The 22,722-nt window shown below is 39.2% G+C and overlaps 1 protein-coding gene across 3 annotated transcripts in view; it reads right to left on the reverse strand.

Annotated features, from left to right (window-relative positions):
* LOC136250834 (uncharacterized) overlaps positions 1 to 22,722 on the reverse strand; it is a 443,931-nt gene that overhangs the window by 225,063 nt on the left and 196,146 nt on the right. For 2 of the 3 annotated variants that reach the window (XM_066043154.1, XM_066043153.1), the window contains exon 8: positions 12,293 to 12,478. The exons of the other annotated variant lie outside the window; for it this stretch is intronic. In XM_066043154.1, coding sequence (XP_065899226.1) covers positions 12,293 to 12,478 — 186 coding nt within the window. The remainder of the gene's footprint in view (positions 1 to 12,292; positions 12,479 to 22,722) is intronic. 3 annotated transcript variants of the gene reach the window in all.

Genomic DNA, 22,722 nt, shown 5'->3' on the forward strand with positions numbered 1-22,722 from the left:
TTTGTTTGTAGCTGAATTCTCTACAGGGCGATTTGTTTGCAGCTGAACTCTCTACATGGTAGTTTCTTTGTAGCTGAACTCTCTACAATGTAACTTCTTCTAGCTAAACTCTCTACAGGATGACTTGTTTCTAGCTGATCTCTGTACAGGGTGACTTGTTCCTAGCTGAACTCTCTACAGGTGATTTGTTTGCATCTGAACTCTCTTACATGGTGGTTTCTTTGTAGTTGAACTCTCTACAAAGTGACTTCTTCTAGCTGATCTATCTACAGGATGACTTGTTTCTAACTGAACTCTCTACAGTGTGATCTGTTCATAGCGGAACTTTCTACTGGGTGATTTGTTTGCAGCTAAACCCTTTGCATGATTGTTTCTTTGTAACTGAACTCTCTACAATGTGACTTCTTCTAGCTGATTTCTCTACAGGATGACTTGTTTCTAACTGAACTCTCTATAGTGTGATCTGTTCATAGCGGAACTTTCTACTGGGTGATTTGTTTGCAGCTAAACTCTTTGCATGATTGTTTCTTTATAACTGAACTCTCTACAAGGTAACTTCTTCTAGCTGATCTCTCCACAGGATGACTTGTTTCTAACTGAACTCTCTACAGTGTGATCTGTTCATAGCGGAACTTTCTACCGGGTGATTTGTTTGCAGCTAAACCCTTTGCATGATTGTTTCTTTGTAACTGAACTCTCTACAAGGTAACTTCTTCTAGCTGATCTCTCTACAGGGCAATTTGTTTGTAGCTGAATTCTCTACAGGGTGATTTATTTGAGCTGAACTCTCTAAATGATGGCTTCTTTGTAGCTGAACTCTCTATTAGGTACCTTCTTCTAGCTGATCTGACTACAGGGTGACTTGTTTGTAGCTGAATTCCTTACAGAATAACTTGCAATGTAATATAACTGTGTAAATTATACATGCAGCTGAATGCTTTATTAGGGTGACTGTTCTATTAGAGTATCTCGATCTCGCATTTGCTGCACGTAGTTGCCTTTCGAATCATAACTCAGTGATTTGTAATCCGATTCTTCTGTACTACTGCTAGGACTTTCTATGATGATTATTCCAGCTACATACTGATTTTCAGCTCGTTGGTCTAAGCGGTTTGCCTGGTAGACACGAAAACTAATAGTTTTTTTATTCATAAAAATCGATCGCGTAATTTTGACACAGGTTGGGTGTTGTGTCATATCTCCATGGTCTTTATCCCGATTCCTTTCAAACCACAAAAAGGCACTCCTACGATGGTTGCTCCATCTACATATCAATTTTCAACTGATTCCTCTAAGGGGTTTACCCTGTAGGCGTGACAGACCTTTGACCTTATTTTACTCAAATAATCGGTAATAACTCCGTGAATGTTCATCGGATTCCTACCAACGTTGGTACGGAGATCCGCCTTAATGAGCCCTTTAAGTGTGCCAAATTTCAGCCCAATCCGAGCACGCATTCGTGTTTTATGGCGAATTTTGCGAAGTGTGCAAAATGAAGAAGAAAAAAACGAAGAAATTAAAACGAAATTTTGTTCGCTCGTATCTCGGAAATGGCTGGACTGATTTTCTTCAAATTTGGTATGTAGACACCCCCTAACTGGGCGGCACGTCTCTAGCAAATTTGGTTCCAATCGGATAAGGGATCACAGAGCTACATAGGTGAGAAAATTGCGTTTTCTTTCTTCCTGTTAATATACTCACGGTGTGGCGCGCCGGCTTCTTGGGCCACACGACACACTATCGTGTGTCTTGATCTTGATATGGCCTTTATTTCTCACATAAAGACTGTTTTTAGCATACAAAATTTTGCTCATGTGGGTGTGGAATATACAAACATACATACACACACTTTCCAAAAATAATTCCAGAAAACCAATCGTGCGCCCACAGCTGGCCGGTCAAAGGACAACTGTGAGCACACACTTGGTTTTAAAAAGTGTATGGATAAATCATTCTAAAATGGACCTTCAATGGTTAAGAAGAATCCGATTTAAAGCCACTGAGGTATAACACGAAAACCAACTCCGAGTAACAAGTGCGAGATTAAGACTAGGGGTGTACCGATCTACCAATCTAGTATCTCAACAATTTGAGCAAAATCGGTTTTGAAGCCACCAATTCATGATACCGATCTTTCTAATCACCATTTCTTCAAACATACTAGACAACTTCTATTATTTCTCTGCTCCAATTACAAAATAAGCTAAAGTATAGTGCCATTTCTTCATTGAAACTATGAGAAGCCACATATATATGCATGAGTTAGCTGTTTTAAATACTGAAACTTACCTTTGAACTTACCAGAGGTCCTTGGCAGAAAACAATGAATAGTGCTACACTAGCTTAAACTATTAGAATCTCTGCTACAACAGCCCACAAACCATTCCAGGCAAGTCTTGGGAAGAACATGTATTAAAATATTTGTGGGTGCTGTCACTGCTGATTGTCTGGGTGGTGTAATTAAGGCCATACCACCATTGGTATTGACTCCAGTAATAATGCTGTGATCATCATTCAGCTAACAATTGACCAATTACAGATTATAACAGCTACCTGTACAAGATCAATCATTATATTAGAGAACTGATATCAGATCGGTAAAATATGTGTAGATCAGTAATAAATTTCCTAGATTAGATCGGTATCAGTAAAGCTTAGAAAAGTTGAATCAGTGCATCTCTAATTAAGATATTCTAATAGTGCAGTCATCCTAATAGATCAGTCAGCTAAGAAATAAAGTACTCTATTAAAGTGTTCGGCTATGTCACAAGTCACTTTGTAGAGAGTTTAACTCTGTTATAAGCCATCCTGCATACAAAAAAAGGTCACCCTGTAGAGAATTCAACTACAGTCCAGTTACCATATAGAAAGTTTAGCTACAAACAGGTCACCTTGTAAAGAGTTCAGCTACAAATAAGTCACCCTGTAGAGAGTTCAGCTATATTAGAAGTAACCCTGTGTAGAGAGTTCAGCTACATTAGAAATCACCCTGTAGAGAAGTCAGCTACAAACAAGTCACCCTACAGAGAGCTCAGCTACAACAAGTCATCCTGTAGAGAGTTCAGCTATGAAAAAGTCACCGAGTTCAGCTACGATCAATTCACCCTGTAGAGACTTCAGTTACAAACATGCCAACCTGTAGGAGAGAGATCATATAATAATATTAATTTTGTGAAAAAAATGCACAATATGGTTCAGCTCTTTACTTGCTTTCTGTAGTAAAGAAAAAGTAAGTAAAAGAAGCTTCAAAGCTGGCCATAGGTTGGCTTTGGAGTATACAAATGCCAAAAGTGATATCTATGCAAAAACAGCCAAGCTGTGAAAAAGGGTATGGCCCTTCCAAAAACACCACAAAAAAAAAAGAATTGAAATTCAAGGTGGCAGCCTAGATATGGCTGTGATGTGATAGGTAAATGGAAGTATTTTGATTGTTCTGGTATTTGCTATTGCACAATACTGGATGCTGTGGTTAGCCATGAAAATGTGACAGAAACCATTGGGAAATGGACAACCACAGAAATTAAAACCTTTGTTACACAGAAATTGAAGAAGATATCCAAGTTTTCAAACCAGAATAGAAAATTTACATTCATTTCTACACCTGGTAGTGTTTACCTGCTGCTTCTAGGTGTAGCGATGGGTGAGTCATGAGCTGCTGAAGTTGAAAATGCCTGGTGAAAAAGTTGTCAGCAGATTCTTTCTATGTTTATAACACTAAAACAAGTGTTAAGATCACCTGGAGAGAGTTTGCTGACTCACTAAACATGTTGTTCGTCAATCAAGTTGATTGTAGCCTTTATCTTGACGCAATCCGTGAAATACTCATCTACTAGGCTTTGCCATCAATTCTAAATAGTTTTCAAGCACAAGCTCATGATTATCAACCATTGAAAGCATTTAAAAAAAATTAAGGCTCTATAACTTGTTCATCCTTTACCCTATTCACAGCAGACAACCACGAAACGAAAGAGAAATTATGTAGTTTTGTTCTATGTACAGAGAATTAACATGCTGTGTGTACTTTGGAAATAAGAAGAGATTCAACCATTGATTATCATCAACGGCTTCAATACAGTTTTATGGGCATCCACAGCATACAGATTTTATGTCATATGCAATTAACACAAATCGAGGTATTTAAATTAACTGGTCTATTGTCGTTATCAAAATTTTGCTATTAACTTACACAGCCACTTCATGGCCGCCACCTTAGATTTCACATCTTTTTGCACCCTGGTGTTTTTTGGAAGAGCTGCACCCTTATTCATAGCTTGTCTGTTTTTCTCTAGATTCTATCTCAGTGTGCGAAATAACTTTTCAGACATGTCCTGTTGTACTGTCATGGTATTGTGAAATTTGAGTGGACATCAAGCAATTTGACCGGACATTTTAACTTTTACTGTTTCTCCTTTCCTGTGTATCTACCACTTGGATGTTTGTTTCAAACATTGGGGCCACCAATGTACTGTAGAGCTGATTACTTATCAAACACTCACTGATACTGATAGTACAGCAATTTAAAGAGTAGCTACTGGTCATCAATGCATCTCATTATCTCCCAAAGATCAAAGGGTTTTATGCATACAATTTTCTAAGCCATAGCAGTATAAGCTAAGTTTGACCATATAGCTATATCATTCCAAGGCAAGCAGAAGGTCTTGACTGAAGTCCTTATGACTTCCTTTCCTACAAAGGCCCAATTGATTCCATAGAAGCCCTTCATGTGCCTAGCTTAAAAACTGGTTGTGCAGGTGATCATGAATACCACAAGTAAAAGTACTAATGGCAATCAGGTTATAAATACATTTTACTACTGCAGTACAGGTCACTGATACAAGTAGGCTGGCACAACATAATATTATGTAGTAAACTGTTAACCTCTGAGGTTAACTTGGGCATACCCCTGTGGTCAGTACAAGCCAAAAACACATAACTTAATTACATGCCAATAACATCATGTCTGGCCTCTCTCCTATATAGCTCAATCCTAACTTTGAAAGGACAGCATTTCTGGACAAATTCAATTATGGGCTGACACCTGGTGTAATTGACAGGAAATAGTCAGGTGACTGAACATTATTTCGTGCACTGCTATCTACAACACGCGTGTCAAAAGTCCTAGCAGGCCTGTGCTAATGTCTTATACTACAAAACAGTATGGTCCTAGTTGAAGTCAATATTAAGCATCCAATTTTGGATAGAAAACAAATACATTCCAATATTGGAAGACAAAGAACATCCAATTATAGATGGCAACAAATGCTTTCCAGTAGAAGCATTGGGTGATTCTCCAAGTATATATTTAGTTTATATTCATGCTATTGCTATTAAGATAGATAATTAGTTTTTAAACACTGTATTTCATAATTCATGAATTATTTTGTAATATGTTGCTGTGCACTGCTAAAGAAGAGCAACTCTAACAAACCATTTTAAACTGCAAATTATGCTCAGAAGTATATCTTCTCAACTGTTTTATAGTGTGTCTATTGTGTTTTCGCAGGCAAATAATTAGAGAAAGCCTTGAGGCCATCCTTCATTATCGTTTGCATAAGTATGAGACAATTCATTATTTCTGGTAGCCTACAAAGTCAGACATGCTGTTTTTTTGGGTGCTTTATGCATAGCCCATTGTGAAAGGCATTGATAACATCTTCAGGGACTCGCTTCATACATTTTTCAAGCTGGAACGAATAAATCGCCCCAAAGCGAAAGATTACCTACCAGGAAGCTCTATATTGGTACTGTGCAGCCTTCATTTCTCATAGTCCACTTTGCTCACATGGGTGCAGAAAGACAAATAAATGTACAAACATACATACATACTAGTTTTTGTTATAGCATACAGCTATACATGTGTCCTGTTAGGGTGACTGCTGTATTAGAGTATCTCGAGTCAGCCTTTCACCTACCAGGGGACGTGTCACTATTAGTGCTGGGAGGTATTGAAAAAAAGCAAACAGTATACCTTCCATAAAAAGTATCACTGTATTACTAAATATCACGGTATTAATGTAAAAGCCATTGGTATTAAAGTAGCTGTTATTTACCTCAACAAAAGCACCAAATACCCATGGTAGCTCAGCAAACCTCAGGTACAAATTACCACAAACAAACTTGTTTACATAGTTTGGTTAGCTGACTACAACAGCACCTACATGTCTGGTTACCTTCTAAATATGGGATGAAACAAGCCCACAGGGAGGCCATAGTGCACAGACGGTATGGAGGTATTAAAAAAAACAACAACAGGCGGTATCAAAACCGGTAGGACTTAAATATCACAGATTACTAACAATACCGGTATATTTCCCAGCTCTAGTCACTATTTTATATTTTCATTGTGTTAGTATAATCTAAACCAAAACAGCCAAGCTGTAAAAAAATAGTGCGGCCCCCAAAATGGCCAAGGTGAAAAAAGATGTGAAATCCAAGGTGGCGGCCAAGAAATGGCTGTGATGATAGATTAATGGCAAATATTTTAATTATGACAATTCAGGTGAATTTGCGTTGCCTCCTCCACTAGGATTCGGCACCAAATTCACCTGAATTGTCGTAATTAAAATTTTTGCCATTAACCTACCATCACAGCCATTTCTTGGCCGCCACCTTGGATTTCACATCTTTTTTCACCTTGGCCATTTTGGGGGCCGCACTCTTTTTTTACAGCTTGGCTGTTTTGATTTAGATATTACTTCTTTTTGTATTGCAAGGCACAAAGCTGGCCATAAACTGGCTTTGGTGCTTCCTTTTAACTTGGTTTTTTTCTTCACTGCAGGAATTGCGGGAAGTAATTGTGTGTATAGCTTTTGTCTGATTAAATATTTGTATATTTAACACTGAATGATTATCAGATACTGTAGTTAATAAGGTGACTTCTTACATAACTGAACTATAGCTGAAACTCTCATTGTTTGTAGCTGAACTCTTTTCAGGGTGATTTGTTTCTAGCTGAACTCTCTACAGGATGATTTGTTTCTAGCTAAACTCTCTACAGGGTGATTTGTTTGCAGCTGAACTCTCTATATGGTGGTTTCTTTGTAGCTGAACTCTCTACAAGGTGACTTGTTCTAGCTGAACTCTCTACAGGGTGGGTGAACTCTCTACAGGGTGATTTGTTTGCAGCTAAACTCTCTACAAGATGATTTGATTCTAGTTGATCTCTCTATAATGTAACTTGTTTGTAGCTGAACTCTCTGTAGGTTGGTTTCTTTGTAGCTGATCTCTCTACAGGGTGACTTGTTTCTAGCTGATCTCTCTACAGGGTGACTTGTTTTTAGCTGATCTCTCTACAGGGTGACTTGTTTCTAGCTGATCCCTGGATGACTTGTTTCTAGCTGATCTCTCTACACGGTGACTTGTTTCTAGCTGAACTCTCTATAACGTTAACTGTTACAGGATGGTTTCTTGTAGCTGATCTCTCTACAGGGTGACTTGTTTCTAGCTGATCTCTCTACAGGATGAACTTGTTTCTGGCTGAACTCTCTACAGATGATTTGTTTGTAGCTGAACTCTGTACAGGATGATCTGTTCGTAGCTGAACTCTCTACAGAGTGATTGTTTTGCAGCTGAACTCTTTATGATAGTTTCTTTGTAGCTGAACTCTTTATGATAGTTTCTTTGTAGCTGAACTCTTTACAAGGTAATTTCTTCTAGCTGATCTCTCTACAGGGTGACTTGTTTGTAGCTAAACTATTTCCAGGGTGATCTATTTGTAGCTGAACTCTCTACAAGGTAATCCTTCTAGCTGATCTCTCTACAGGATGACTTTTTCTAGCTGATCTTTCTACAGGGTGATCTGTTCGTAGCTGAACTCTCTACAGGGTGATTTGTTTGCAGCTGAACTCTCTACATAGTGGTTTCTTTGTAACTTAACTCTCTATAAGGTGACGTCTTCTAGCTGATCTCTCTACTGGATGACTTGTTTCTAGCTGATCTCTCTATAGAGTTATACCTTTCTCTATAGAGTTATAACTTGTTTGTATAGCTGAACTCTTTACAGGGTGGTTTGTTTGATTGGTTACTGAACTCTCCAGCTACACAGTGACTTGTTTGTACTACAGAGTGACTTTTTTGTAGCTGAACTCTCTACAGAGTGACTTACTTGTAGCTGAACATTGTCTAAAGTAACTTGTTTGTAGCTGATCTAGATAAACTCTCTACTGGATAGCTGTTTTTGTAGCTGAACTCTCTACACAGTGACTTGTTTGTAGCTGAATTCTCTACAGAGTGACTTGTTGCAGCTGAACTCTCTATAGGGTGAATTGTTTATAGCTGAAATCTCTTCAGTGTGACTTATAATGTTCTGAATCTCTATAGTGACATATTTGTAGCTGAACTCTCTACAGGGTGACTTGCTTGTAGCTGAATTGTCTATTAGATTAACTATTTGTAGCTGAACTCCCTACAGAATAACTTGCAATGTAATATAATTCTATAATGGAGTAAGTTATAAATGTAGCTGAATGTTCTATTAGGGTGACTGTTCTATTATAGAGTATCTCGATCTCACATTTGCTGCATGTGGTTGGCTTTCGAATCATAGCTCAGTGGTTAGTAATCTGATTCTTCTGTACTACTGCAAGGACTTTCTATGATAATTATTCCAGCTACACACTGATTTTCAGCTCATTGCTCCAAGCGGTTTGCCTGCTAGGCGTGAAAACTAATAGTTTTTTATTCATAAAAATTGATTGCATAATTGTGACACAGGTTGGGTTTTGTGTCATATCTCGATGGCCTTTAATAATTTATCCCTTCGAGGACCAAATTAATTTTCAGGTATGGAGGAACACGTAACTTTGTGTTATAAGGAAGGCAGTAGCCTGCTGTAAAACAAAGACGGATTATTGTTTGGAAATAACTTAATGATAATTTCATACACAACAATAATATCATAACAGTTTTGTTTTACACAAAACAGTACTTGTGATATGAAGCGAAGAACAGGCGATGTCATCTCCACCGAATGTCTTCTTCGTTATTTCTTTATCACGTATTCATGAGGTAGTCACGTGATCTTTTGTATACAAATCGAATCGCCATCACGTGCTGAGTCTAATGGCATTTAGTTTGATGCGCTACGATGAAGTACCATCGAGATATGTGACCAGATTTTACAGAACCGAACCAAATCGCACATCAGGCAAAATCAAACTAACACCACCAGTGGATAGCTACACTATCGTACTACAAGTTTTGACCCTCAGCACTACTCAAACTACACGAGGCTGGTTTTAGTAGACGTCTTTTCTGGGTGGTGTGGAGTGCCCAAATGGTGGTTTCAGGCCTTGTGAAGGACCTGGCTTGGCAAGAATCAGTGGTTTACTGGTGGACAGCCTAATAATGTTGGCCAGACGTGTTCTCTGTAGATTTTGCTACATATCAGCCACTAAGGAGCCAGCACAGCCCTGTAATCTCGTGTCTGGACTCCAATCGTGGTCTGCCTCCATTTTGAGGCCTATCTTTTGCCCTCCCCGCTACCCCCCAGCCTCCACCCCTTTGTGAGCACTCGTGATACTACTTCGCTCGTCCAACTGCTCAGATTTTCTATCTTTTTTGGCGGGAAACTGTACAAGCAGCTACAAGTACTGGAAGTGGCTTGAAAGGTAACAGATTGATGCATCTTTTGTGTAAATTTCATACGCGTGCTTGCTATCCTTGGAGAGTTATGCTGGTTTCAATTCTTTAAAACCGTTTATCTTGAAACTTCTAATGTGCGATTTGGATCGTTTTTCCAAAATCCAGTCACATATGGTCAATCAAAGTAGCAGGTGTAGAGTAATGGCGGATGATAATGGAAGAACTACTTTTTCTTGGTGGCCTATAGCAGCAGAGATTCTTTTCAAACCAAGCAATACTTGGTGTGATTTTGTCAGGAATGTCATGGTGAGTATCGTGGTATTAGCGAATTCTTTCTACTGTGTACTGATAACTAGTTAAAACGGCTTATACTAGCCCATGTACTTGCGTCCAATATATTGGACTTTGGTCCTCGAAGGGTTAACTGGATTTCTTTCAAACCACAAAAAGGCACTCCTACGATAGTTACTCCATTTACATAGCAATTTTCAGCTCATTCCTTCAAGGGGTTTACCCGGTGGACATGACAGACCCATCGGCCTTATTTTACGCAAATAATTGGTCATAACTCCATGAATGTTCATCGAATTTGTACCAAACGTGGTACTGAGATTTGCCTTAATGAGCCCCTTAAGTGTGCCAACTTTCAGCCTGATTGGAGCATGCATTCGTGTTTTATGGCGGATTTTGTGAAGTGTGCGAAAAGAAGTAGAAGAAAAAAATGAAGAAAAAATCCCAAACTTTGGCCACCCGTATCTTGGAAATGGCTGGAGCGATTTTCTTCATATTTGGAATGTGGACTCCCCTATCTAGCTGGCACTTCTGTAGGAAATTTGGTTGCAATTGGATAAGGGATCACAGAGCTACAAAGGTGTGAAAACCGCATTTTCTTTCTTCCTGTTAATATACTCACGGTGTGGCGTGCCAGCTTCTTGAGCCGCACAACACACTACCGTGTGTCTTGATGAATACAGCTAGAACAATAATAATGGGGTGTGTCATCATGATTAAGGAAAGTGTTGATTGGGAAAGTTAATGCCTTAATATGGTTTCACTGCAGAAGAAGAACGAATACTAGCCTGATCGATTGAAGATAAAAGGAAAGACAAGGTGCAGTGGCCACACACTCATCGGAGCCACCCCAAAAAGCATATCTCACTGGTGATTTTGTTATTGTGGTGTAAAATGGTGGCCATGCACTGCTTTGTTTGGACTTCAGCCTTGCAACTGTGGGCAGGCAGGCAGGCAGGCAGGCAGGCAGGCAGGCAGGCAGGCAGGCAGGCAGGCAGGCAGGCAGGCAGGCAGGCAGGCAGGCAGGCAGGCAGGCAGGCAGGCAGGCAGACAGGTAAACGAAAATTTGAGTTTTGGTGATTTTATTCTTTAAATACTATATCCGGCTGCCTGTAAGTGTTTTCTTATTTTTAATGCCATATTTGATGTTAGATGGACTAATATTATTGCATAAAAGTGATTTTTGTCAAGCAAGGTATTTCTAGGATGATTTTTAAAGATAGTGTATTAGGTAGTGTGCATCATTTTTGGGGGAGGTCTATACTCAAACAGCATAGTAACAGTACTACTGTATTGTTAGATAGAGAGATGAACAATAATCATCCAATTTAAATTCTCTTCCAAATTTGGATGAAAAGGTAAATTCAAAAAGTATTCAATTTTGGAATTTGACCATACTTGGGAAATGGGGAAGGGAATAACCAACTGATAAATCTCATAACAAAATACTGATTGGATTTTTATACCAAAATGTTACTTTGCTCTGGTAAAACACTTTAATAAAGCAGCAACTCTGCATTAAATACTCTAATATAGCTCTTTCTCACCAGAGGCAAAAAAGGCTATTACAGGTTTTCGAATTTAGCAACTTTGCAATTGAATTTGTCCTGTTTGCAATTAAGTTTGTCGCTTTTGCAATTGAATTAGTCCCGTTTGCAATTGAATTAGTCGCTTTTGCAATTGAATTAGTCCTGTTTGCAACTGAATTAGTCGGTTTTGCAATAGAATTCATCACTTTTACAGTTAAATTTGTCAGTAACAAGAATGGCAGCTGAAGAAAACATGAAAACAAGATGTAGCAGCTGCTACAAAAACTTGTTCAAGTACAACAGTAGTAAACAACTCTTTATAAGGTAATAATTCTTCCATTACAGCCTCTCCAGCAACATTCCCAACTCTACTACTCCATTCGCAATGGGTGTGATCACTTGCGAGCAAGCTAATTAATTTGTTAGACAGCTATTAGCTTCGCATACTACCAGCTCCAATTACCTTCTAGTGTCTGAAGTGTAACTCTCCATGGCGTAAATGAGTCATCTCTTAATGAATGATTGGTTTCTTGGAGCCATTTTGTTTATGACGAATTGTAATGTAAACATGACAAATTAAATTGCAAAACTAACAAATTCAACTGAAAAACCAACGAATTCAATTGCAAATGGGACAAATTCAATTGCAAAGGCGATGAATTCAGTTGCAAAAACCTGTAAAGCCTGTAAACTGAATGGACTATCACATGGCTGTAGCTAACTCCTTTAAAGCCGTAAACACATTAAAAATTTTAACTTCTGAAAAATGAAGAGGTTAACAAGGTATCTAAGTCACAAAGTATGACTTAACTTGCTTTAAGCACGTAGCAGCACTAAAGATTGCTAATGACAGTTATAATATGCGCATACAGAATAGTAGCTAAAGTTACCGGTACACAAGGTGTCAGAACCACTCCAGTTTTCATCACTCTGACAGGTCCTAGTGTCACTACCAGTTAGCTTATAACCAGTGTTACATGTGAAACTACAAGTGTCTTCATAGGAAGGAATTCCATCATCTCCCAGTGAACAATTGATTGTTCCATTATTAGGATCAGTAAGTGATGGACAGAGAACTACAAGTTATTAATAAACATTAGTACACACACACAAACACACACAAACATGTATGCATGTACGTACGCATATATATATATCAAGACAAACGATAGTGTGTCATGCGGCCCAAGAAGCTGGCGCGCCACACCGTCAGTATATTGACAGGAAGAAAGAAAACGTCATTTTCACACCTTTGTATCTCAGTGATACCTTATCCGATTGGAACCAAATTTGCTGCAGAGTTTTCCGCCAGCTAGGGGAGTCCATATTCTAAATTTGAAGCAAATCGCTCAAGCCATTTCCGAGTGACGAGCAGCCAAAGTGTTAGTTTTTCTTCTTTGTTTTTTTCTTCTCCGTCTTTTTGCACATTTGCAAAAATTGCTATAAAACGCAAACACGTACTCTGATCGCCTTAAAATTTGGCACAACGAAAGGGAGTCCAAAGGCGAACCCTAGTATCAAATTTGGTGCAAATCCGATGAACGGTTAAAGATTTATGACCAATTATTCGCGGAAAACAAGATCGATTTGTTGTCACGCCTACAGGGTAAACCGCCTCATGGAATGAGTTGAAAATCCTTTTGTGGATAGATCAACCATTGTAGGAGTACGTTTTGGTGGTTTGAAAGCAATCAAAATAAAGACCATGGAGATATGACACGAAACCGAAGGTGTGTAACGAAACAAATCACCGTGTAGAGAGATAAACTACAAACAAGTCATCCTGCAAAGAGTTCAGCTATGAACAAATCACCCTAGAAGGAGTTCAGCTTGAAACAAGTCACCCAGTAGCAGAGGCAGATCCAGGGGGGTTCAAAGGGTTCCATGGAACCCCTTTTTTGAAAGAGCCTCAGATACTCTAATAGAGCAGTCAAAGTATTCTTAAGAAGAGCAGTGTAGCAGGCTACGTGTGAAGTTATAAATAAGGAAATATAGTTGGTGAGGGTATCTATGGTAAGAGGTAGTTATTGTCAGCAGGTGATGACCTTTTCTCTGTTTTTTGGTCTTCCACTAACAGCTAGGTTGAAATTGCAGTTGCAATTCCAGAACAGAACCCCCCTTTTAAAAAGTCTAGATCCGTCCATGAGTAGAGATCACCTAGAAAAAGTCACCCTGTAGAGCGATCAGCTAGAACAAATCACCTTGTAGAGAGTTTAGCAACAACGAAATCATCCTGTTGAGAGTTCAGCTACAAACAAATCACCCTGTAGTGAGTTCAGCTACAAACAAGTCGCCAACTAGTGAGATCAGCTAGAAGAAGTCACCTTGTAGAGAGATCAGCGAGAAGAAATCACCTTGCAGAGAGTTCAGCTACAAAGAAACCATCCTGTAGACAGTTCAGCTACAAAGAAACCATCCTGTAGACAGTTCAGCTACAAACAAATCACCCTGCAGAGAGTTCGGATACAAAAAAACATCCTGTAGAGTGTTCAGCTAGAAACAAGTCACTTTGTAGAAAATTGAACTACAAATAAATCACCCTGTAGAGAGTTCAATTACAAACAGATAACCCTATAGAGAGTTCAGTTAGAAACAAGTCACCCTGTAGAGAGATCAGCTAGAAACAAGTCATCCAGAGATCAGTTAGAAGCAATTCATCCTGTAGAGAGATTGCTAAAAGGATCACCTTGTAGAGAGTTTAGCTACAAACAAATCACCCTGCAGATAGTTCAGCTACAAACAAGTCACCCTGTAGAGAGATCAGCTAGAAGAAGTTACCTTTTAGAGAGTTCAGCTACAAAGAAACTATCATGTAGAGAGTTCAGCTGCAAACAAGTTACCCTGTAGAGATATCAGCTAGAAGTTACGTTGCAGAGAGTTCAGCTATATACAAAGAAACCATCATGTAGAAAGTTCAGCTGCAAACAAATCACCCTGAAGAGAATTCAGCTACAAAGAAACCAAGATGTAGAGAGTTCAGCTACAAACAAGTCACCCTGTAGAGAGTTCAGCTACTGTGTAAACAAGTTACCCTGTAGAGAGATTGGCTAGAAAAAGGAGAGATCAGCTAGAAAAAAGTCACCCTATAGATAGATCATCTACAAGCAAATAACCCTGTAGAGAGTTCAGATACATTTCTAGTCAGAGATCAGCTGCAAACACGCTATCCGTAGGGAATAATTTACATGTAATAAATATATGTATATATATATAATTTGTACATTTACTGATAAAATCAGAATGAATTAAAATAAATCTTCATCTTTTTCTTCTTCCTATGGTAAAGAAAAAAAACGATAGGCTAAAAAAGCCCCAAAGCTGGCCATACGCCGACTTTGGGGCATACAAATACAAAAAGAAGTTAAATCTAATCCAAAACAGCTGAGCTGTAAAAAAAGAGTGTGGCGCTCAAAAAGACTACGGTGAAAAAAGATGTGAAATCCAAGGTGGCGGCCAAGAAATGGCTGTGATGGTAGGATAATGGTAAAAATTTTAATAATGACAATTCAGGTAAATTTGGTGCCACTTGGTCTTGGCACAAAATTCACCTGAATTGTTGTTATTAAAATTTTTACCATTAACCTACCATCACAGACATTTCTTGGCTGCCACCTTGGATTTTACATCTTTTTTCACCATAGTCTTTTTAAGGGCCGCACTCTTTTTTTACAGCATGGGTGTTTTGGATTAGATATATATATATATGTATATATATATATATATATATATATATATATAAATATAATATTATTATAAAGAATCCGTAAGCACTGCCAATAAGAAACATCAATATCATTAACTAACTAACTTCAATAGTATAGTTTACGTCAAAACATTTGGTATATAGGTTGTTTGTGTAATTAAATTTTGAAATGTTGTAGGGATCCAGTGATACAAAGTAGTGAAACAAGAATACGAATGATCTTTAATGTTTAGTTACGCTACCACTCACCTACTTATGTGGTCTGTTCCTCGGATCTTCATTCTTCACCTCCAGCAATCCATTGATTGAGGAGGGGGTTTGGTAAGTGCTAGGGGTGGCAAGGTTATGTAATTCCAGCAGGGCCAAAGTAGGAAGTACTTTTGGTTTATTGATGCTTGGGTAATGAAAGAGTTTAGAGCAGAGGAGCGCCTCTGTCCTAAACTCTTTACAATAGAGGCAAACGGGAGAACCTAGTGGATAAGGCAGATATCCTAAGTGAGGCCCCTTGCTGTCTCAGACTCCTCTAAGGAGAATGGACGAACTGCTTATAGCAGCAGTAGGTGATGTGTTGACCTGCGGGTCACCACTAATTTGTGTCACATGGCTTTAGCCAGATTGTGACAGCATCAACACCTGTGCGCAGGTGATTTAATGGTCAGGGCGTGACCGTTGTTCTCCGAGTTGTCAATATCCACTGTTGAGAGTGGCACTGTCTTAAATAGCATCAACACTTGATAATAACACGGTGGTCCCTCTATGGTGGCTAGCTGGTTGGTACTCTATAGCTGGGTCATGTTTGATAGTGTTCATGACAGCAAGTGTCTTCTGGTAGATGGGAGAGTGTCTCCTGATAGTGATCTGGATGGGAGAGCGTCTCCGGCTAGTGATCTGGTTGAGAGAGCGTCTCTAGTTAGCAATTTGGATGGGGAGGCATCTGCTGATACTGATCTGGATGTGAGAGGCAAGCAGCTGTTAGCAACACTAATTTGTGTCACGTGGCTTTAGCCAGATTGTGACAGCATCAACACCTGTGCGCAGGTGATACAATGGTCAGAGCATGACCGTTGTTCTCAGAGTTGTCACAATCCACTGTTGAGAGTGGCACAGTCTCAAATAGCATCAGCACTTGACAGTAGCACTGTGGTCCCTCTATGGTGGTTAGCTAGTTGGTACTCTCTAGCTGGGTCATGTTTGATAGTGTTCATGACAGCAAGTGTCTTCTGGTAGATGGGAGAGTGCCTCCTGATAGTGATCTGGATGGGAGAGTGTCTCTAATTAATGATTTGAATGGGAGAGCGTCTCCTAATACTGATTTGGATGGGAGAGCATCTTCAGCTAGTGATCTGGTTGAGAGAGCGTCTCTAGTTAGCAATTTGGATGGGAAGACATCTCCTGATACTGATCTGGGTGGGAGAGGCAAGCAGCTGTTAGCAACCCGATTTCCTGATGACACTCTGAACTAGAGGGCCTGTCTGTGACTGCAGGCAGGATAAAAGAGCATCTCTCCTGACTAAAATTTAAACTGCGAGCATTCCTCAATAGCAATCTCTACTTGTGGTAGCAGCTGGCACAGTGAAGGAATCCAGTCAGACCTGCAGCTGAAGAACTCACAACAAAATGCATATAATAGCAAATAGTCTTTCATGTAAATGTTTCTGAGTAATTGAATGCCGGCACAGTGAAGTACAGAGTACAACAACATTATGTGTCTACTTGCTCCACTGCTTACACTACAAATGTACATAAGTACCACTATTGACAGTGGAATACTAACTAGAATTGTTATCTGCTGGCATACAATGCCAATTAACATAGAGCACCTGCTTATAGTGAAGTTTGTGAACTGTTCAGTGGGTAGGGACAGGGTGGGGAGATTTCTTACAACAGGTATGAATTACTGCCAACGTGTTCTGCTCACGATGCTGCGCATGCGTTGTTCTTATTAGAGCCCACTGTTGCATGCTAATATTTTGGATACTTGCATGGCCTACGCTTCACAACATTAACTGTGTTTAATAACTTAAACTTTATTTAATGTTTAGTTACGCTATCACTCACCTACTTATGTGGTCTGTTCCTCAGATCTTCATTCTTCACCTCCAGCAATCCATTGATTGAGGAGGGGGTTTGGTAAGTGCTAGGGGCCTCATCTGCCATGGTATATGGCCTAGGCAAGGTTATGTAATTCCAGTAGGGCCAAAGTAGGAAGTACTTTTGGTTTATTGATGCTTGGGTAATGAAAGAGTTTAGAGCAGAGAAGCGCCTCTGTCCTAAACTCTTTACAATAGAGGCCATAGGTAGGTCATAATATATTATATATAAATATATATATTGTGATCTACCCCCAAGCATCAAGGTTATTTATTTAATTTAGACCATGCAATGTGTAGAAATTTGATGGTGACAACATCTAGTAATATGCACGATAAGCCATGCTTGCAACATACAGAAGATGATGTGCAAACCGAGCCATGGTAACATACGAAACAAGCAGTGGAAGCGACATACGTTGGTATACAAACAAGCAATGGTGACGACATACATATCAAGCAAATGTGGCAATATAAATATTAGGAAGACATAACACACAAGCAAACTAACATGCAACTAACAACACAATGGTGTGTCCCATGCCAATTACCTAGCAAAATTGTGGAGCACATCCTAACCATAGAACTACAGATATATAACGAAGACACTGTATCATGTACACATTAGAGCAAGCACCGTGTTTTGAAATGATTCCTATTGCAGTTGTATAGGTTGAAGTTTCCTTTAATGACAATAAAATGGACTGTTCTTTGTGACTATTATAAGACTCAAGGGTATGGTGTGCAAGAAGCTGACACAACACCGTAAGACTGCTATGCAAAGTTCTAACATGCACCTGGCTGCTTTTCTGCATACAGTTTATGATTACCGTGATTTTTTTTGTTTTTTTTTTGTTTGTTTTTAATTTTTATTTATTTTTTAAATTAAATTTTTTTTTTTTTGGTACCAAGTTACCTTTATACCACCATTAATGCAGTCACCTTCTAAGGCTGGTGACTAGCTATATATGCATGTATGTAGCTAGTTTGCTGACACTTCATTGTATTCTGCATTTGCTAGTTGACCATCCAAGCCCTGCTGATGCTGACTACAAGCCAAAAAGCAGCAATGAAGAAACCAATATAGTATGCTGTAGAATACAGAAGTCTATTAATGCATTTAATACATACCTGTGGTTGCATTATTTATTTATTTATTTTAAATTTAATTGTACACAATAGAAGTTTTGACTTCAAAAGCACAATTAATGTCACTGAATTCAGGTACTTAGTCGTTTCTTTCTTTTGTTTTGAACGTAGCATCAGTGATTGGTGGCTACACTGTATCTATGTATGAGCTCACTACTAAGCTCACCAGTACAAAGCAACTCTTATTATTTCACACATTACTAGAGGTGTACCGATAGAGAAATTTCTGAACTGATCCAATATAAAGTGATATACTGAGTCAGAACACCGACACCAACACAATGTAATAAAGTGTAGCTATACATTTAGATTAGAAGAAACTGGGGAACTTTAACTTGCATAAGATACACTTAATAAGCAGTTCCAAGTGCTAACAATCACTGACAATGCTTGATTTCCTGTGGTGGTGTGGCCTCAATTAACAGCCCAGACAGTGAGGCACCCACAAAATATTTTAATGCATGCTCCCGCCAAGATGAGTCCACATTACTCCGTATTATTAATGGCTTGTAATGATGGTTGGTTGTTTCAAGCTGTGTTTCTAGTTTATTCATCCCATGGTGGCTTTTTTTTATAGCTCTCCACTATGATCATTTGTTGTATGGTTGGTAAGTATTGTAACAATGAGTGTTTGTTAAGCGTGTATGTCTATGGCTTCTCGTAGTATATGCGCTTCTTTTCAAGGATATAGAAAACTACTGTTTCCTCAGCCTTGTTTGCTGTATAACATGTGGCTTTACCATGGCAAAGACTATTTCGATATATCATATCGGTTTTGGTGGTTATATTGTGACCAACCGATATTGGCAGAAATCTCCATATTGGCCACTGATACGATATGTATCGGTACATCCCTGCTCATTACATGCATATATATATCAAGACACACGATAGTGTGTTGTGCGGCCCAAGAAGCCGGCGCGTAACACCCGTGAGTATATTGACAGGAAGAAAGAAAACGCAATTTTCGCACATCCGTAGCTCTGTGCTGCCTTGATGAAACAAGACGATTTTTGCTGTGGACACTCCCTCCACCTTCAGCACTCCACATTCCAAATTTGAGCGAAATCGCTTCAAGCGTTCCCGAGATATGCGACTTCAAAAATTGGCTTAGTTTCTTGGTTTTTTTCTTCTTATTATTTTTCTTCCTTTTTTCGCACACTTACAAAAACTGCTATAAAATGCGAACGCCATATCCGATCGCCTTGAAATTTGGCACACAGAAGGGGGTATAAAGGCGCATCTCTGTACCAACTTTGTCTGGAATCGATAAACAGGCAAAGAGTTATGAGCGATTATTCACTAAAAATAACACCAATATGTTGTCACGCCTACAGGGTAAACCGCGTATGGGAAGAAGCTGAAAACTGGTGGGTGAATAGGTTAACTATTGAACCTCAAACCTTTTGTGGTTTGAAAGAAATCGAGCTAAAAACCAGGAAGATACAACGAAAAAACCAACAGTGTGTAACAAATACGCAATCAAGATTAGCTAATAAAAAACGACTGCTTGCCACGCCTACCAGGTAAACTGCTTGGGGTAATGCTTTGAAAATCGCTGTACAGATGGAGTTATCATCTTAGAAAGGCTCTTCAATGGTGTAGAAGAATCAGACTTAAAGCCACGGAGTTATAACACGAAATCCAACTTGGTGTAGCAAGTGCGAGATCGAGATACTCTAATAGAGCAGTCATCCTAATAGAGCAGTCACCCTGAAGAGAATTCAAGAGATCAGCTAGAAACAAGTAACCTGTATAGAGATCAGCTACAAACAAGTCATCCTGTAGAGAGATCAGCTACAAACAAATCACCCTGTAGAGAGATCAGCTAGAAGAAGTTACCTTGTTGATAGTTCAGCTACAAACAAATCACCCTGTAGAGAGATCAGCTAGAAGAAGTTACCTTGTAGAGAGTTCAGCTACAAAGAAACCATCATGTGGAGAGTTCAGCTGCAAACAAATCACCTGTAGAGAATTCAGCTACAAACAAATCTCCCTGTAGAGAGATAAGCTAGGAGAAGTTTCCTTGTAGAGAGTTCAGTTACAAAGAAACCACCATGTAGAGAATTCGTTTACAAACTAGTGACTCTGTAGAGATATCAGCTAGAAGAAGTTACCTTGTAAAGAGTTCAGCTACAAAGAAACCATTCTGTAAAGAGCTCAGCTGCAAACAAATCACCTGTACAGAATTCAGCTACAAACAAATCACCCTGTAGAGAGATTGGCTAGAAGAAGTTACCTTGTAGAGAGTTCAGCTACAAAGAAACCATCATGTGGAGAGTTCAGCTGCAAACAAATCACCTGTAGAGAGTTCAGCTACAAACCAATCTCCCTGTAGAGAGATCAGCTAGTAGAAGTTTCCTTGTAGAGAGTTCAGCCACAAACAAACCACCCTGTAGAAAGATCAGCTAGAAGAAGTTACCTTGTAGAGAGTTCAGTTACAAAGAAACCACCATGTAGATAATTCGTTTACAAACTAGTGAACCTGTAGAGACATCAGCTAGAAGAAGTTACCTTGTAAAGAGTTCAGCTACAAAGAAACCATTCTGTAAAGAGCTCAGCTGCAAAAAAAATCACCTTTACAGAATTCCACTACAAACAAATCACCCTATAGAAAGATCAGCTAGAAGAAGTTACCTCGTAAAGAGTTCAGCTACAAAGAAACCGTTCTGTAAAGAGCTCAGCTGCAAACAAATCACCTTTAGAGAGTTCAGCTACAAACCAATCTCCCTGTAGAGAGATCAGCTAGAAGAAGTTTCCTTGTAGAGAGTTCAGCCACAAACAAATTACCCTGTAGAAAGATCAGCTAGAAGAAGTTACCTTGTAGAGAGTTCAGTCACAAAGAAACCACCATGTAGAAAGTACAGCTACAAACTAGTGACCTTGTGGAGACATCAGCTAGAAGAAACTACCTTGTAGAGAGCTCAGCTACAAAGAAACCATTCTGTAAAGAGCTCAGCTGCAAACAAATCACCTGTACAGAATTCAGCTACAAACAAATCACCATGTAGAAAGATCAGCTAGAAGAAGTCACCTTGTAGAGAGTTCAGCTACAAAGAAACCACCATGTAGGGAGTTCAGCTAGAAGAAGTTACCTTGTAGAGAGTTCAGCTACAAAGAAAACATCATGAAGAGAGTTCAGCTGCAAACAAATCTCCCTGTAGAGAGTTTAGTTAGAAGAAGTTACCTTGTAGAGAGTTCAGCTACAAAGAAACCATTCTGTAAAAAGATCAGCTGCAAACAAATCACCTGTACAGAATTCAGCTACAAACAAATCACCCTGTAGAAAGATCAGCTAGAAGAAGTCACCTTGTAGAGAGTTCAGCTACAAAGGAACCACCATGTAGGGAGTTCAGCTGGAAGAAGTTACCTTGTAGATAGTTCAGCTACAAAGAAACCACCATGTAGGGAGTTCAGCTAGAAGAAGTTACCTTGTAGAGAGTTCAGCTACAAAGAAACCATCATGAAGAGAGTTCAGCTGCAAACAATTCTCCCTGTAGAGAGTTTAGTTAGAAGAAGTTACCTTGTAGAGAGTTCAGCTACAAAGAAAACATTCTGTAAAGAGCTCAGCTGCAAACAAATCACCTGTACAGAATTCAGCTACAAACAAATCACCCTGTAGAGAGATCAGCTAGAAGAAATTATCTTGTAGATAGTTCAGCTACAAACAAATCACCCTGTAGAGAGATCAGCTAGAAGAAGTTACCTTGTAGAGAGTTCAGCCACAAATTTAAAGAAACCATCATGTGGAGAGTTCAGCTACAAACAAATCACCTGTACAGAATTCAGCTACAAGCAAATCACCCTGTAGAGAGATCAGCTAGAAGAAGTTACCTTGTAGATAGTTCAGCTACAAACAAATCTCCCTGTAGAGAGATCAGCTAGAAGAAATTACCTTGTAGAGAGTTCAGCTACAAAGAAACCATCATGTAGAGAGTTCAGCTGCAAAGAAATCACCACTGCCCAAATTTCAAGGCAATAGCTCTTTCCAATCTGAAGTTATCAATTGTCAAAGTTGGCAAATTGGATGTGTGGAAGGCCCCTATTCGCAAATCCGGTCACATATGTATTATATGTGACCAGATTTACGAAAAAGGGTCTTCCACACACATCCAATTCTATGAACTTGAATGACCATACCTTTGTGCTCAAAGAAGATACTAACCTGAAATTTTGTTCATGTATTAACCTATGTTGTTACTCATCACTGTCCAAATTTCAAGGCAATACTATTTTCCTATCTGACATTATGAACTGCCAAAGTTCGTAAATTGGATGTGTGTGGAAGACCCCTTTTCGCAAATCCGGTCACATCAAGACACACGGTAGTGTGTCGTGCGGCCCAAGAAGCTGGCGCGCCACACCCGTGAGTATATTG

Source organism: Dysidea avara, chromosome 3 (assembly GCF_963678975.1).
Source record: "Dysidea avara chromosome 3, odDysAvar1.4, whole genome shotgun sequence".
NCBI classification, from domain to species: Eukaryota; Metazoa; Porifera; class Demospongiae; order Dictyoceratida; family Dysideidae; genus Dysidea; species Dysidea avara.